Source organism: Phascolarctos cinereus, unplaced genomic scaffold, assembly GCF_003287225.1.
Source record: "Phascolarctos cinereus isolate Bilbo 61053 unplaced genomic scaffold, phaCin_HiC Scaffold_5;HRSCAF=322, whole genome shotgun sequence".
NCBI classification, from domain to species: Eukaryota; Metazoa; Chordata; class Mammalia; order Diprotodontia; family Phascolarctidae; genus Phascolarctos; species Phascolarctos cinereus.
The window spans coordinates 66,643,843-66,662,566 of record NW_027555958.1 but is presented as its reverse complement, the minus strand read 5'-3'; the positions used below and the strand labels follow the sequence as shown (position 1 = coordinate 66,662,566).

The window sequence follows — 18,724 nt, the reverse complement described above, 5'->3', positions numbered from 1 at the left end:
GGAAACTGGGTGAGACATGCAGAAAACTAAATACGAAAGGAGAATAACAATAATAATAGCTGAATTTTACATAGTACTTTGATGTTTACAAAGAGCTTTACATATATCGCATCATTTGATACAAATACCCTGTGATATAGGTGTTCTTTTTATCACCACTTTACGAAGAAGACATTGAAGTGAAAAGGAAATTAAGTGACTTGCTTAGGGTCCTTCAGGTAGTAAGGAACTGAGGTAGGATTCAAACTCTGTTCTTCCTGACTCCAGTGTCAGCACTCTAACAACTACAGCACATTAGAGTGGACTGCTTGTATCCCGACAATAATGAATATGTTTATTCTAAAAATAAGCTTCAATGATAGTAGAAGAAGGTGACGAATCACAGAAAGGAAATTCTTTGGGCCTCTCATATTGTAAAGGTTGGTTCAGATGTATTTGTCCTCCTGGAACTCTGACCCTCATGAAATTCTTAAATTAATTGGAAAATAAAGCTGCATTTTGAGCTTTCTGGAAATTAGACTGTGGCAAATCTAAAGGTTACTTAAAAGGAGTAAATTCTTGAAAGATTATCTAGTAAAATTTTGAAGGTTATGTAGTGATAATTTTTTTGTCTTGATCTTTTATATTTAAATTAACAACAACAACTTTATATGAACTATATGTGACATGAAACCTAAGGGAGGCTATTTATTCGCACTACATTCTTCAGGAAAAAAAAACTCTAATGGATTAAAACTGGTCTTTTTGTCATAAATGTCACATATTCTATTCAATGTGAAAGACAAAAAATCTTCTTTATAATTTAATGCCAAAATCTTTGTGTCTTAATTATTAGGTCTTATTTGGTTCACACATTTCCAGCATAGGGGGTTGAGTTTATGCTAATGTACAATGAAATAAGAAATTTCTCATTCTCCATTGATGGCATAAATAGCTATTAATGTCAAAGGTGATGTTCACAATGCTTCGGCAGTAAGTGGAGATACTTGTATTCTGACCCATATGCACTTGCTGAATTATTCCCGTACCAGACTCCTTGTATTTGTCCAGAGGAAACTGAGTTTTGAACAGGAGGAACAGAATTTTTCTCCTACCTTCCTTCTAATGCCAAATCATGAATTGATCCCAGGGAGTAATCCTGATAGCTTTACATCATACACATATTATTATTAATCTTTGCAGATGCATGATAATTAGATTCAAATTAAACTAAATAAAAACATCTAATACTTAGGGAAGCCCAAAGAATATAAGTATAAAATTAGTGATAATTGTTGAACTTTTTTATTGTAATGTTGAAAATATACTTTCAAGTAAATTCTCTATTAATGAACATTTAAACAATTTACACTATTTTCCCTTGTTTGTTTTCCTTTTTATTTTTCCTTCAAATTACTGTTCACTCAAACTTAAAAATGTGGGCACAGTAGAAAACACTTGAAAAAATTTCAAATTAATAATATAGAAACTTACTCTTTTCCCAGGAGGTCCAGGGGGGCCAGCTTCACCTGAAGGACCAGGAGGACCCTGCAAAATGCATAGCATACATATTAAAAAACTGTATACTAATTTAATGCTCCAGAATCTGATATTTAATTATTTTATTGAATTCAACTATACTAGCACTCCAAAGCACTACTCTGTCCCTTTCCCAGATTTCTAATCCTTTGTCTGCTCTGTCAAAGGATTAATCTCCTATAGATCTGTATACAACTAGGAGTCATATTGAAGGTTGTCTTCACTGCTAAAATAATAAAATGGTGCCCATATCAAAATTCTCTTTTCCTCGATGAGTTTTCTTAGATGTTAATAGGAAAAATATCCCAGTTAAAGTAACTCATATTCAGATTGTGACTTAACCATCATAGGGTTACCCCATTTATAATTTAATTTTAAAACAGGCTGCTCTCTCAGTAATCTAAATGAATCTCTAATTTGTGGGATTTTAACCAGCACTACAAAGTAAACTGAAATATCTGGGTAAGTATGAGGAAGATATCTGGGGATGGGGAAGGAGGGTTTTCCTGGTAACCCTTAAATCACAACAAATAGTCTATGTAAAGGGAGAATCACAGAACTGAATAGTGTCAGAGTTGAGACTGCAGACATGGATTCATCATATCATTGATTTAGAGGTGGAAGGGCCCCCAGAGGCCATCTAGTCCAACCTTTACATTTTGCAGATGGGGAAACTGAGAACCAGGGATATTAAGTCAGTTGCCCATGGTCATTACCTATAGGTAGGTAATGTGTCCAAGGTAGGATTTCAGGCCAGACCCTCTGATGTCAGAGTCAATATTCTTTCCACCTTAGCATCTTTCTTATATTTCCCCTTCTCTCCCCTGACATTGTCACTATCTCGGCATAGGCCTTCATCACTCATGCCTAGATTACCGAAATAACTTGCTTGGTCTCCTACTACTTCTCTCTCCATTCCAGTTCATCCTCCACTCAGCTGTCAAAATGTTCTTCCAAAAGTACAAGTCTGATCATGTCGCTCCCCTACTCAATAAACTCTAGTACCTCACCTCTAGGATCAAATATTAAAATCCTCTGTTTGGCATTCAAAGACTTTTATAACCTGCTCCCCACCCCCTACATTCTCAGGTTTCTTATACCCTATACCCCACCTCCACATATTCTGCAATTCAGTAATACTGGTCTCATTAATGTTTCTCACACAAGACACTGTCTCTGTACTCTGGATGTTTTCACTGGCTGTTCCCCATGCATCAAGTACTCTTCCTCCTCCTTCTCTGTCTCTTGGCTTCCCTGAAGTTCCAGGTAAAGTTCTACCTTCTACATGAAGCCTTTCTTGTTACTTTTAATGGTAGTGCATGCCCTCTGTTCATCATTTCATTTTACCCTGTAGATAGCCTGTTTGGACAGTTATTTTTATGTTGTCTCTTCCTTTAGATTATAATTTCTTTGAGAGCAAGGACTGCCTTTTGTCTTTCTTTGTATCTTGAGCTCAGTACCAATGCTAACACTCGGAAATCATTTAATAATTGTTTGTTGACTGTTTGACATCATATAGTCTAACCTATACCTCAGCAGGAATCCCTTCTATGCCAAATAGTGTGACAGATCTTCGTTTAAAAGTGATGGGGAACCTACTGCATTCTAACATAATCCATTCCACTCTTGGACAGCTCTAGTTATAACTTAAAAAAAAATTGACCCCAAATCTTCTCCTTATTTCTCCACGTACTATATCATAGAGTGAAAGCACACACACACACATACACACACACAAAACAAGTCAACAAAAGTATCTGTTTCAGATATTTAAAGACACCAAATGTTGGTGTCTTGTAGGAAAAAGAAAAAAAAATAAATCTTAGATAGATATTTATAAAAATCAATTTGAAACTAAAAGAACAATGGGATCCACATTATTATTTTCCTAAGAAGCTTACCAGCTTCATTAACTTCCAAAAAATGCCTTAAGATGATGTAAAGAATATAAAAAAGCTTACTTACAGGCTGACCAGCATCTCCATCTTCACCTTTATCACCACCAACACCATCTTGACCCTAAAAGAGCAATAAAGAGGAAAACTAAATTATTTGTAGCAGCTTACCTTTGGTCTGTATTTTTTTTTTTTGCCAGAAATGAAAACAGAATAAGCCATTCCACTCTACATAATGCCGAGATTTATTAAGATCATGACAAGGTGGGACAACCAAAGGCATGGCAGTGTCCCTGGTCCAGAAGAAGGAGTAGTAGCTCTGCAATCTTCAGTGAAGTTGTTGGGATTTGGTTTGACTGAGTATTCAAAGGACGCGTTATAGACGTGCACATTCCCCCTTCAGGTGAAATGACATGGTGGAGAAATATCCTTTCCCATGGAAAAAGAGGATGAAGGAATCAGAAAGAGCCCAATGATTCTGCCACTAACCTTTGCACCTACTTCAACAGCAAAACAAGCTCTCATGCTATGCTTCTGTACTCCACTCATGACCTCTACCTCCTTCCCACCTGTAAGCTGGATTCTGCCCCCTGGGTCTCTTATTTTTCCTGGACTCATGCTTCTAGGCCACTTTCCTGTTAGCACCATGTCATGCCACTGGATGCCATATTCCCTCAAACATACTTTACAAATTCCCTTTATGTGTTATAGTCCTGCATTAGAATCTAAGCTCCTGGAAGGATGATCTTGTTTTCTAAAGTAAGTCAGCCCTTAGCATCATATCTGGAATATACTAAATGATTAATAAATAATCAACTTATCTGTTTATTCAACTATTTATTTATCTTCTATCATCTCTTAACTATAATGAAGATATATTTTGCCTATTTCCAAAGGGTCATAAGTTATAAAAATGTAAATTTATTTTACTTAAGAAAAAAAAAAGCAACAATAAAGACAAATTCTTCTAAAGATTCTTTGCTTTCTAGGATACTTACAGCAGGGCCTGGCTCACCAGGAGGACCAGGATCTCCAGGGAAGCCAACAGGACCCTAGAAAAATTGAAAATGGAAAAAAAAATAGTTAGCTAGTGAATTCAAAACAGAAAAAAACAGTTGAAAAAAAAATAATGCTTCTCCTCCCCTTAACAAACTCCTTTCCCCTTCATTTTTGTGGAAATGAATATACATTTCTCTGATTAATGACTCAGAAGCAACAGTTCCATTATAAACAACTCTGGAAACTCTCATGGAGACTTGTATATCAGTGCCTTGATTTTAAGGTGGTTGGCTCACTTACTGGATTGCCTTTAGGTCCATCATCACCTGGGGGTCCCTTGATTCCTGGAGGTCCTGCAGCACCAGGAGGACCCGCTTCACCTTTTTCTCCTCGTTCACCTTTTGGACCCTGGATAAAATAATACAAAGAACCATTTAAAGGCTTATACCAAAATGTGTTAGAGAGGAAATGATGACAAACCAATTTAAACTTTCCCATTTACCTGGAGAAAGTCACCTTCCTATTTTACTGTTATGCTTTGAATTTTTATTTGACTGCTGCAGTACCAAATTTTAGGGAAAGTACACATAGAAGAAATGCTTTAAGTAACTTATATAATAAACAGGTTGTAGCTTGAATAATATTTTATTGAAGTAATGTTTTCTTCATCTTTAAATAATCAGAAATCAAGATAATCACAATCATGAAACAATTTGGTTTTGCAATATAGAATGGCTGCATTTAATAAGATGGGAATGGTAAGAAATCAGTCCAATATCATGGAGTTAAAGAACATTTTTGAATTTGTTGTCCTCTTTAATAACAATAAATGGAATACTTACACCAGGGCCAGATTCTCCAGGGGGGCCAGGATTCCCTGCTTCTCCAGGTTCGCCCTATCATTTAAAAAGCATGTGTATATGAAATATGAAAGTCAAGCATCAACTATGACAAGATTAGTTTAGTCATTTTTCCCCTTTTTGAATTAATATAATTTTATTTTTCCAGTTGGAGACTGGTTTAGTAAACTAGACAATTTCAGAAGCAACACTGTTTCTAAGTGCTTAATAAATAGTTGGTCTGTCTGTCTGGTCTTAGATTTTTAGATGTAGGAGGTGCCAATCCTGATTTGAGACATTATGGATAGGGTCCAGGTGCAGGTCCAGGATAAATGAATTTATTAAAGTCACATAACTTGTTATTAATGAAGCATGAACAAGAACCCAAGTCTCCTGACTATTAGGTCAGTCTTCTTTCCATAATTGATAGCTGCATATCATTTATTCTACTAATTATTGGCAAATAATTTATTCAATCAATCAATATATATCCAGCACCTACTTAAAAATGGTTGTTGACTTGTCAAGTTGTCTTGCTAGGTAATGGTGAAAATATAAATGGAATGGTTTCTATCCTAAAGAATATTATGATCTCTTGAATGAGGTAACATGTATACATGTAAATTTCTACAATATATGTAAGCATGTATACACATACAAATTCATATTTGTTAAACACAAGGAATTTGAGGGAGGAATAATCAGCAGATGGAGGAATCAGAAAGGGCTTCTTGTGGGATGTGGCATATGAACTGAACTTTAAGAGGTAGAAACAAAGAGATAATGCATTCCAGGTTCAGGGAACATCTCAAACAGAAGCTTGAAAATGAGAGATATTTTGTGTGTGAAAAATAGTAAGGCGATTTTAGGTAGATTGAAGAATATATAAAGAAGAGTAATGCATATTAAGGCAGGCAATAGATGGATGATTGCTAAATAACTTGCATGCTTTATTCTCTGCAATTAAAAATAAATAATTATTAAGAAAATACTATAAAATTTAATTCTCTAGAATTCTAGTGAAAGGAATGTTCTTATTGAAAATGGTTAACGATTTCAAAATTAGAAAGGACTTAATGTAAATAATCTGAGCTAGATGAAAAGCCACATATTATTAAAGGAATTTATTCAATTCATGAACATCTACATAATACATTTCAAATCCTTTCTTTGGATTCATTCTTCCCACAGTTATTTGTGGATGACTTTTTTTTCCCTCTAGCTCAGTGGACTGATAAACATCTTCTGGAACACTCTTCTTACTGTAATGCTCCATTTACAAATCTGTGAAAATATAACAATCTGTTCTCTTTTAGGAAGCATTCAGGTGAAAACTACGTCTTTCATTCTTACACAGTGCCTTTATTCCATTTCTAACTTTTGAGAAGAAATTTTTCTGAGCTGCAAAACATGGAAGCTAAAAACTCCCTGAGCTCCTTTGGCTGTCCTGTAAACTGTGAGTTCCTCAAGGGCAGGGGCTTTTTTTTTTCCTCTTTGTATTCCCAGTGCCTTGCATATCATAGATGCTTAATAAATATTTGGTGGATTGGATTATATCTCCAATGATGTCATCTTTTAAAACAATCCCCCAACCATCCAACTTAGTATTAACATGTTGCTATTTTGCACTTTTTTTTTTGGTCATTTATTAGATAGTTATTTCTGGAAGACTTTGAAGATACAGCTTTCCCAATTACTTGGTGTATACGCTGACTAATGATAAAACTTTTAAATTATTCCCAGCAAGGACTAAGACAGATTGCAAATGTGGCTATTTTTACAATAAGGTAAAGGGACAGGTGTGTCTTAGTAACTCAAGACAGTATTTATTCTGCATCATGCCAACCCCTAAGCACAGGGAACACACTAAAACATTCTCTTAGGATGTTATTAGGGGCAGGTAGAATATCTTTAGTGACCACAACTGTCAATTTTTCACTTCTATAATTAAAAATACATAATGTGCAGGGACTTTGACAAGATAATAGTGTTATATTGGATTGATATTAAAACTGTTGAAAATTATTGTTTTCTCTTTCAAGATGAACTGTTAATCTGTTTGGTTACTTTGGATCAATTAGACCTGCACACCCCAGTATTTGCATTATTTGAAAAGTCATAAATCATTCAGACAGTCAACAGTAATGGAATTATAAGTAAGGCATGTTTTCTAGGGTATCTTATGAGCTGTTTGTTCATGCCTTCTGAATAAATTTTAATGAATTTATTAGCAAAATAACTGAAGCAATTGTAAAGCTGCCTATAACAGTTTCATTATGGAAATAAACATTTTGCATTTATAAATGTTGAAACTTTTCCCCATTATTTCGTAGAAATCTCGTGCAACTTCACGCATGCATCACTTTATGCCTCATATAGTACACTTAGACCTTTGTAAAAGCTTTCACACCCTACTTAAACTAGATAAGATTGGTCCTCAAAAGTAATGCTTCAAGGGAGGGGCAGGATTCAATAAAATTGTTTGCCACCTTTCTATATCTCTCTGTATATCCTTGTCTATTGGCTGCTTCCATACTGTCTATAAATGTGCCCACATCTCCCTCATCTTCAAAATACCCCCACTTGATCTTCCCATCCCCACCAGCCATTGTTCTATCTCTCCTCCCTTTAATGGCTAAGCCCCTCCAGAAGACTGTCTATAATTGATAACTCTACTACTTTTTTCCTCACTCTTTTTAAACACTCTACAGTCTGGTTTCTTAATTGATCTCTTAATTGCCAAATCTAATGACCCTTTCTTGATCCTCATAATTTTTTGTACCTCTCTACAAATTTTTTATCATACTCAGTCACCCTCTTGTTTTTGGTTTTCTTGTTTTTGTTTTTGTTTTTTTGTCTAGGCAATGGGGTTAAGTGATTTGCCCAGGGTCACACAGCTAGTAAGTGTTATGCGTCTGAGGCTGGATTTGATCTCAGGTCCTCCTGAATCCAGGGCCACTGCTCTATCCACTGCACCACCTAGCTGCCCCTGTCAATTACCCTCTTTTCTTTATCACCCTCCTAGGAAATTGTAGGTTTCTGTGACACTACTGTAGCCTCAGTCTTCTTCTGCCTGTTTAACTAATCTTTTTTAGTCTTCTTTTCTGGATTTTTGTCCAAGTCATACCAGATAAAATTGGGGGTAGGGGTCTCATAGGCACTCATCTCTTCTCCCACAATACTATTTCACATGGTGATCTCACCAGCTCCCATGAATTTGATTTTATCATCTCTATGATTCTACAATCTATTTATCCACTTTCAACTTCTCTATGAACCTCTGGACTCACATTTCCAAAAATCTGTTAAGATATCTCAAACTGGATGCCCCATAGACATCTTACACTCAACATATCCAAAATAGAACTCATTAGCTTCCCACCTCCTTTCTAAACTTCTCTATGACTGTCCTTCCAGTCACCCAGGCTCATAACCTAAGTATCATCCTTTACTCCTCATTCCCTATATGCAATCTATTGTCAAGGCCTATTGACTTAACTTTCATAACATTTCTTATGTATGTGCCCTTGTTTACTCTGACACTGTCTGGTGTGGATAACTCACTCCTATTGCAATTGTTGTCCTCCCTACCTCAAGGCTCTTCTCACTGCAGTCCACCTTCCATTCCACATTATTTTGACAATTGAGTAGTTATCAAAATAATCTTCCCAAAGTACAGATATGCTTATACCACCTTCTTACTCAATAAGTTCCAATGGCTCCCTAGGAAGAAATAGACACTCCATCTCCCAACTCTAGGCATTTTCACTGGCTGTTCCCCTTGCCTGGAATTCTCTTCCTACTCTTCTCTGCTTCTTGGCTTCCATCTAAAATCTCATCTTCCATGAGAAGCTTTTCTGGATCTCTCTTTATGTTAGCACTTCCCTCAGTTGGTTATCTCCAATTTATCATGTATATATATCTTCTTTGTAAGTAGTTGCTTTCATCTTGCCTTCCCCATTAGATTGTAAATTTCTTGAAGGCAGATATTGTTTTTTGGCTTTCTTTGTATCACCAGCACTCAGTAGAGTGCCTGGCACATAGTAGGCTTTTAATAAATTTTTATTGATTGACTGACTTACAAACAGGTTGTGTATCATAATCACAGGATTTAAAGCTAAAAGGCACTTCAGAGGCAATTTCATCCAGGCCCCTCAATTTGTAGATAGGGAAATTTAATATGCCAGGGAAGTAAAATGATTTGTCCCAAATCACAAAGGCAGTGATAGAGTCAGCATTTGAACCTAGATCCTCTTTTAATACTGCACCACACTACCTCTAAATATGATGACAGTAGACTTCATCATATCCAAGCTTTTCCCGTTTGTCACACTTTGTACTTGAAATTTCAGAGATGACTATTTAGAACAGATTTCTAGTTTGGTGTCAAGTCCAGAGTTGAATCAATAGGGCTAGTGTATGTGAGGATTACTAGTAATGAAAGTATTTATTACCGAAAGGGCACTGAAGAGACACTATAATTATTTCTTTTAAAAAAAATAGTTCCTAACATATTTGGAGACTGTTTTAAAAGTATAAATTGACTTAATGAAGCCCAGGTAGATCATGAATATTAATCATGGAACATTTCTAAAGATAAGAATTGCTTAGTCATGTTATTCACATTTGAAAGGATGAGATAAGCTTTCAATACTTTTGATTATCTCACTGAGGGTAGTTATTCTATGGAACCAAATGACAAAAGTAGAATGTCTTCTTTTTAACTCTTGAAGTAAAAAGAAATGAAATCAGATAAATAATAGTGACCTCCATCTTTTGGTAATGCTTCAAACTAGCAGCTAATCCTTTTTGTTTGCCCTAGACCTGTAATGATGTTCCAATTCTACTCCTGTGGAATATGCAGAGCCAGGCTTTAAACACTTTCTTGTGACTCTGATTCTCTAAACATAAAGATAAGAGTATTTAAGAAGACTGCTATTTGTTTAGGGGATCACTTGCATACAGCTATTTATAGCCTATGGATTTCTATGCATTACTTAAGGTAATTGGTTTTAATCGGTGTTGATTCTCTTTTTATATGTTAACACAATATATTCATCTTTTAAAAAATCTTTTTACTAGATGAAATGTTCATATTCTGAAGAAAGATGAATTTGAGGTAAACCCTCACTTAAAAAAAACTAAACTAAATATCACTTCTCTTCCCTGCAAAAGAATAAATTATAAGGTAATCAGCTATGCAACAGAAGATTCACCACTTTCCAAAGTGATTCACTACAAGTTTCCTTTAAACACCAAATTCTCTTAATGTACTCAAAATAGGTTTTCATTTAAAAAATTAGCAAGTTTAATGGGCAGAGAAAATGCCTGTCTTCAAAAAAATATCCCAACATAATTTCACCATTTACAGTGACAAGCTAGTTAAACGTGCAATAAATATCTCCATTTTTCCCCTCAGAAGCATCTCATTGGCATAGAGAGAGCTCCGCTGACATTATGAAGTGAAGAAACATATATTTTCTGTCTCTTCACTTTGAAAATGTGTTCCAGAGGCATGGCTCACTAATCCCATGTCAAAATCTTCCCTTGAAGCTTCAGAAGTTCACATTCATATCTTCAGTACTGTAAAAGGCTTCCTGTCTGTCCAGAAATCATGTCTGCTACCTCAGTAGAACCTCTTCAAAAATCAAGGGGAGATAATTTGCTCTTTTGGCCTCCATCCAGAAAATATCCTTTCCAAATATGAAGAAATTATCTTCATGTATATTCCTTCAGTTATATGGAGAGAGAAGACTTCCAAAAGAGTATTATGTAGGTTTTCACTCACAGTGATAGGCCTTTCTATGGCAAGAATAATGCAAACTTACTTTAGGTATGTAAGGTTTTGAAAAGACCTTTCTACCAATAACTAAGGAAAGTAGTTAATGCAGTTATAAGAGGATATGTTCAGCTTGATGAGCTCACTCTTTCATATGATGAGGTTATGAGTTTAAGTCTCCATCCCAGGTCAGGAAAGTAGCTGCCCATGGAGAAAGTGGTCATGACCACAGGTACCTTGTCTAGCACGCATAGACAACTCCTAATTAGATTTCAGGGACAGGAGATGATCTAAGATGATTGACTGGCTAAGATTCATAAAGATTCATCCTTAGAGAAATTGTTCTTTTGGTCTCTCAATTAAAGAGACTGAAACCATATAAATAAATGCCAAATATATATGTGACTTAGACATTAAGGATGACATCATAAACAAATTAGAGGAGCAAAAAAGACATGATCTTTCAGATCAGTGGATAAGGTCAGAGTTCATAACCAAATAAAGGATAGAACATATCATAGAAGATAAACTGGGCCATTTTGATTGCATATAGTTCAAAGGGTTTTGAAAACAAAACCACCAGAGCTAAAAATATAAAGAGAAGCTATTAACTGGGGGGGAGGGGAGAATCTTTGCAGCAAGTTCCTCTGAAAGTTGCTTTTTTCTCTGAAACAAGTCTCATGTTTTAGGTGTATATCAAGCTGTTTCAAATTTAAAAGAATAAGAGCCATTTTGCATTTGATAAATAATCAAAGGATATAAATAGGCCATTTTTAAAAGGATGACATTTTAGCTATTAATAGCCATGCCCCCCCAAAATGCTTCAAATAACTAATAATTAAAGAAATGCACATTAAAACAACTCTTAAGCCTCTACCACACATCATTGGTACAATTGACCAAAAGAGAAAATGACAAATGTTAACAAGCTGTGGAAAAATAGGCACATTAACAGTGGAACTATGAATTGATCTAGCCATTCTGTAAAGCAATTTGGAACTATTTCCAAAAAGTAAGGCTTATAGAAATCAAAGAAAGAGGTAAATGACCAATATTTACAAAAATATTTAGAGTAGGGTTTTTTTTTAGTAGCAAAAGACTGGAAACTTATAGCATGTCCATCAAATAGGGAATGATAGAACAAATTATGGTCGCTAAATGTAATGAAATATTACTAGGTAATAAGAAACGATGAAACAGATAGTATCACATAAACAAGGGCAGACTTGTATGAAATAACGCAAACTGAAGAAAGAAAAAGCAGAAGAACAATTTATAGGATAACAAGAATATTACAAAAAAGGAAAGTCCTGTGAACTCTGATTGACACAATGACCAACCATAATTCTGGAGGACCAATGTGGAAGCATGCTACCCACCTCCTGGCAAAGAGTTAGTGGACTTAGTGTATAGAATGATGTATATGTATAATGATAGTTAAATGTATATATATATGTATATATGTGTGTGCATATACATGCATATGTATATGTAAACACACATACATACATTTATTTATTTAAATATAGACAATGCAAAAATTTGCTCAATTATATGTATTTGTTACAAGGGTTTTATTTTCTTTTCTTCTATTTTAATAAGGGGGAGAAGGTGTGAGGAAGATTTAAAATATTTAAATTATTAACAAGTATGTCTAGCATTGTGCTAAAAACTATAAATATTATCTTACTTGATCAATCCTCACAACAACTCTGTGAAGTAGATGCTATGATTATCCCTATCTTCCACTTTAGGATACTGAGGCTGGGAGGTTAAATGACTTGCTTAGGATCACATAGATAACTATATGAAGTCTATATGAAGTGTTCTAATGATTTGATGGAGGTTGTGGTGGGGAGAGTACACATACATGAAGTATTTCTTCTTTATCACTAGCTACCAAAACATTATGAATATATGACTTGCATATACTCACCCACAGCATTCTGATCACAGTTTAGAGATCAGAGACCTGAGAACTGATCTACCCAACCCAAGGTGCTGTAGCAGCTGGGGCAATGATAAATTGCTTTTCTTATAGAAGCACATTGTAGAAGCAGACATGTGCTTATCCATGTATCCTGAGATGGGGGGAAGTTCATGGACTATGTTCCTAAACCTTAAACTCCTGAATATAAGAGAGGGCATTTTGGTCCCTAGGTGGAGTAATCAGAGGCTAGTCTTCTAGATGGACAAGAGCTATTTCCTGAGCAGTGCCAACCTTGAGGGTTGCTTCAAGGGCGAACTCAAAGTTAAAGTTCCAGAGAGTTCAAGAGATTGGATATTGGACCTTACAGACAGAAGGGGTATTTTCTAGTAGCTTTCCACTTTGTTGTGTTGTGCTCACCCATGGCAAGAACTATGAAGCTGGAGCACCAGGTACATTTCTGGGGAGGTAAGCATTGAAAGAGGGAAGGCTTACTTAAATTTACAATCCCTAGCACTTTCCCTTTCATCACTAAAGCTATTAAGCCACCTTAAAAAAAAAAGATTGTTGAAATTCATTATGGAGTATGAGTTCGTGAGGAAGCAATTGGTAGTTGAAGAACAACAGAAATCTTGAGGAAACATATACAATAAATGCAGAGAATAGTAAACTTACATAAGCAAAATCTAACTTGATCAAGACATATTTGTTTTTGTCATTGAATTATTTACTGGTCTAATAGCTTTTTCAACTGTGCTAAAGGTGATAAAATGCATTGATGCATTCACCAAGGAAACAAAACTGATTTTCAGAATTCTCTAATCAACAGTGAATTATATTGTCGTTCATGGTTCCTGAAGGGAGATCTTAAGGTTAGAAATTTATATATACCAGGTTCTCTATCCCATAAATAATGCCAGATGAAAATAGGACAAAAGAAAAGATCCATTTAGTTTTCTGGGGTGAATAAATTTAGGAGTAATAGAACATAGTTGGAGTGTAAGAGATGCACAAATCATGAACTTTGCTTGACAGAAACACTCTCTGTGGATTCAAATTTGGCAGGCTATTGTTAGATAAAGTTTTTTACTAAATGGGAGAAAGGTGAAAAGGGAGTTTCCCAAAACTCTGAACATCTGGCGTACACTTCATCTTCAAAGACTGAAGACAAAAACATAAAGGAGCAACTAATTTACTTTTTTTTTTTTAATGAATACAAGAGCATTAGGGAAAAGGTAAAATGATCTAGAAGGGGCACTAAATGCTTGCAGTTTGCTTATGTGGGCAAGAGCAAATTTAGAATGATTCTTACAGCCTTAATGTCAGCATTAATGGATACAGTCACAAAGGAATTATATAAACGAAAGTGTAGGGAGCCGCTGTCATCTGTCCAAAAAAGTGATGAAATCACTTAGCACAGTGCCCGGCACACAGAGGTATTTAATAAATGTCCATTAATTGATTGATATTGACTGATGATATGAATTTGTTTTTGCTATTCTCAATTACAGAAACTTTGGTTAATTGAAAATAACACCCCACACACACCTTAATCTTTTAAAATGTGTAAACTTGGAATAAGGAGGGAATCCAAATTCTAAATTTAGGCATTCAGTTTCTACTAGTGGGTTTTTGGACATTAGCCGAGATAATGCTCTAAGAACTAATCTTTAATGAACAAATAATTAATAAATCACTTTAAAAGTTAGGTATATAAAGTAAATTAACAAAGAAAACTCCAGATTTTAACTGTTTGGTAACTATAATAAATCCTCCCAAAGTACCCAAGTGATATAATTAGTCTTTTTGTCTAATGACAATGTGTGTGTGTATATATTAAAGAAACAGCTGGGTTTATAGATTATGTATAGAAAAACTGCTTCCTCAAATAACGCTGTTTTCCATAGGCCTGAAGCCAGTTAGAAATAGAATTTTTACATTCAATAGACATTGGAAACTTCAAAATCTATGAAAATTTTCATTGGAGTCTTATTGTTTAGCTGTTTCAGTTGTGTTCAACTCTTTATAACCTCCATTTGGGGTTTTCTTGACCCCAAAACCACTGGAGTGCTTTGCCATTTCATTCTACAGCTCATTTTACAGGTGAGAAAACTGAGGCAAATAGGGTTAAGTAATTTGCCCAGGATCACATAGCTAGCATTGTATAGAGCTCCAGGCCTGGAGTCAGGAAGACCTGAGTTCAAATCCAGCCTCAGAAACTTACTAGCTGTATGACCCTGGGCAACTGACTTAACCCTGTTTGCCTCAGTTTCCCCATCTGTAAAATGAGCTGGAGAATGAAATGGCAAACCATTCTAGTGTCTCTGCCAAGAAAACCCTAAATGGGTTCATGAGGAGTCAAACACGATTGAAGTGACAAAAAACATTCTCTATATCTCTTAGATAATGATCATTAGATTAGAAAGGAAATACGAAAATAGTTGACAGAGAATGAATATTCTAGTGTAGGTAAGATGGCAGATCATAGGATAACCCCAACTTGCTCTTGGTGAGTTTAGGTTATCTGGCTCTTATGAATAGCATCCTTTGATACTGAAAATCTTGTGATTGCTGATCCACTTGTGAGTGATCTTTGAAAGATTGTAGAAGAAGAAGAGATAACGTACTAATGAAAAGGAACAAAGGTCCTAAATTAAAAAAAATCATCTACAAACTGCTGAGTTTGATTACCAGGAAAATTCTACATTGTATTATGAAAGGGATCATTAGGAAACATCTAAAAAACTAAAGGATGAGTGCAGAAAGCCTAATTCCCATTATTGACAGGTTAACTAAACTGATATGTCAATGGAATACCATAGATATGGTATAGGTATATATAGATATAGTACTTATAGATATGTGCATGGATATAGGTTTGCTACATGGTGCAGTGGAGAGCTTGCTGGACCTCGAGTCAGGATGACCTGAGTTTAAATTTCACTTCAAACATTTGCTAGCTATGCAGCTCTAAGCAAATCATTTAACCTCTATCTGCCCGTTTCCTCATCTATAAAATAGGGACAATAATAGCACTTCTCAGGGTTATAAAGAGGATAACATGTGTAGTGTGCTGTATATATATATATATATATATATGTGTGTGTGTGTGTGTGTGTGTGTGTGTGTGTGTGTATGTACACTTATTGTTAGTCAACATTTCTTAATCAATCAATGAGAAGGTATTAAATACTTAACACGTGCCAGGAACTGTGATTGTAGTATTTCATACACACACACACACACACACACACACACACACACACACACACACACACACATATATGTATATATACATACATTTTATATATATATATAATGCATATACATATATATATGTATATATATATATATATATATATACACACACACATACATGATGAAGAACTATGAATACAGATAAGGACAATGTGATGGATTCATAACTTCGAATAGCCACACCTGTGTAAAAGACTGTTTGCTATTAACTTTGAAGAGATCTCTCACATACTGTTCTAGGAATCTGTCTTTGGCTTTATGTTAATTATTAATGCTTTTGATAAAGGCATAGATGGTATGCTCATCAGATTTGCAGATGAGACAAGGCTGGGAGAGAACGCTACCATACTAAATGAGAAAGTGTGGATTCTAGAAGATTAAAATAGTCTAGATCATTAGGCACAAATAAAACAATGTGAAATTTTATAGAGATGAATGTAAATCACTTCTTTAAAAAAAAGAAAAATAAACCTGTGACATTTTTTACACTTGTTTGAAAAATCACATCTAAAATATACTTGGGTTCAGGACTGCTGATGGACACCTTTGAGGAATACTGGCAATAAAATGTAAAACTATTAGCTATTACTAGTGGTCTTTCAGATAAAGACAAAAGAATTTTAAAATTCTTTAAAAAAATTTTCCTGAAAGATCAATATCAAGGGTTTCTTATCATATCCAAGTACATGTGATTTATAAATACTTATTTCAAATAGACTTTCACTGCTCATATTTTTATATGCTATTGTGTTTCCTTATGGTGGTAGAATCCATTATTAAAAGATATGTTTTATAGTTACTAAGCAACTAAACTAAAATGTCGTTCACATTTAAGCACTAGCTAAGACATTTTTAAATTTCAGGGAGGCTTTTTTTTAAGCATTTCTGGCATATTTGTTGTCAAGTCTGTCATCATAGAAAGATCATAAAACAAAAGTTTCATTTAGAATCACTAATATCCTAGTGATTGTGCATAACTGAATTTAAAGATAAATATAGAAGATTAAAAGGGCAGACCTTTTGAGCTGGCTATCTATACTGCATAAAATAAGGCAACCTAATACCTAAAATATTCTATTGACATGGCTATGTTAGCACTGTATAAATGTCTTCATTGATATAAAGAAATAGAAATGCCTTCATTAATTTGAAAAAGGTAGATATATAAAATTAATAGTTTAGTTTGAAAAACAATTTATTTGGATCATCTGACTTATTTGAATCATTCATCAAAATAATTGGGTGGTTTCCAAAACCACAATTATAATTGAATAATACCAACATAGCATGGTATTAATTGAATAATGGCCAATTACAACAGACTTCCTGCTTAAGAAGATTGTCCTGGGAGTAGGGGTGGGCAGAAAGCTTTGCCTTCACATTTCTGAGGGTGGTGGACTGATCTTGGGAAAAATTTTATTTAATAAAATGTACTCTCAAGATCAATTCTACTTAATTCAGCAGTGTTCATTCAGTTTAATTCCTTCAATTCAAGAAATATTTAATCAGCATTAAATATATAGATACAAGGTAAAGGTCACCAAGACTTTGTCTGCTTTGAAACAATACCCATGAAAATCTATTTGTGGGCAGAATGACTCTCAAAATGTTCCTACAGAAATTGTTGCTATTAATATTTAGTCAAAAATGTAGAAACTATATAATTATGGAATAGGAAAACATTTATAAGATGACTGACTTATGAAGAATAACCTATCTGCACAAAGAAGAAAAAAAGACTACAATTACAACTTTTCTTTCAGTTTTTTAAAATATGCAAACTCTGCATTATATGATTTAATTTATACCAATTTTAAAACTTTTATGATTTAATTGAAATATTGTCTAGTGTTTAAATAAAAAAAGTCTAATTTCCTAAGAAATATCTCTACATGCTGGGTTAGAAAGTTAAAATGCTGAGAGCTAACAGCTGACTTGTCCAATTATGTGGAGGTCTCCTCAGTCGGAGAGGATCATACCTACAACAGGTCTCTAGGATACAGCAGAGAAATATGTTCTTTCAGCTGCAGGCAAGATACCCTCAGAACTGACTGTCAGAGGCAAAAATGTTATTTCAGCTCTGCTAAGATCACAAACTTTAACACTAAGCAAACACTAAGTCTCAGTACCTAAGTAACGAGTGGATGGCCCTGACCTTGTATCACCTGAAGATTTAGGATCTGGGGAGTTTATAAGGTTTGCACAGAAAAACTGGTAAAGTCAAATTTTAATGATGTTCTTTTTTTCTGTTCATAACAGTTTATTTTATTTTATCTTTTTTTGTCAGACAGGCACATTGATTTCTTTCACAAATTCATTTATTTGAAAATACGAATATAAAATTATACTTTCCACATCTGAGATGTGAGAGACTGCCATCCAAATAGTAGTTTTTACAACAGGGCTTTAAGTAAGCCACACACAAAGACCTGAAAGATGCTTTCATACATATATATATACATATATATATACATACACACACACACACACATATACATATACATATATA

At 34.6% G+C, this 18,724-nt stretch overlaps 1 protein-coding gene across 1 annotated transcript in view; it reads right to left on the bottom strand.

Annotated features, from left to right (window-relative positions):
• COL11A1 (collagen type XI alpha 1 chain) overlaps positions 1–18,724 on the bottom strand; it is a 284,803-nt gene that overhangs the window by 41,085 nt on the left and 224,994 nt on the right. Inside the window, 5 exon segments of the mRNA XM_021000146.1 lie at positions 1,474–1,527; positions 3,484–3,537; positions 4,412–4,465; positions 4,713–4,820; positions 5,255–5,308. Coding sequence (XP_020855805.1) covers positions 1,474–1,527; positions 3,484–3,537; positions 4,412–4,465; positions 4,713–4,820; positions 5,255–5,308 — 324 coding nt within the window.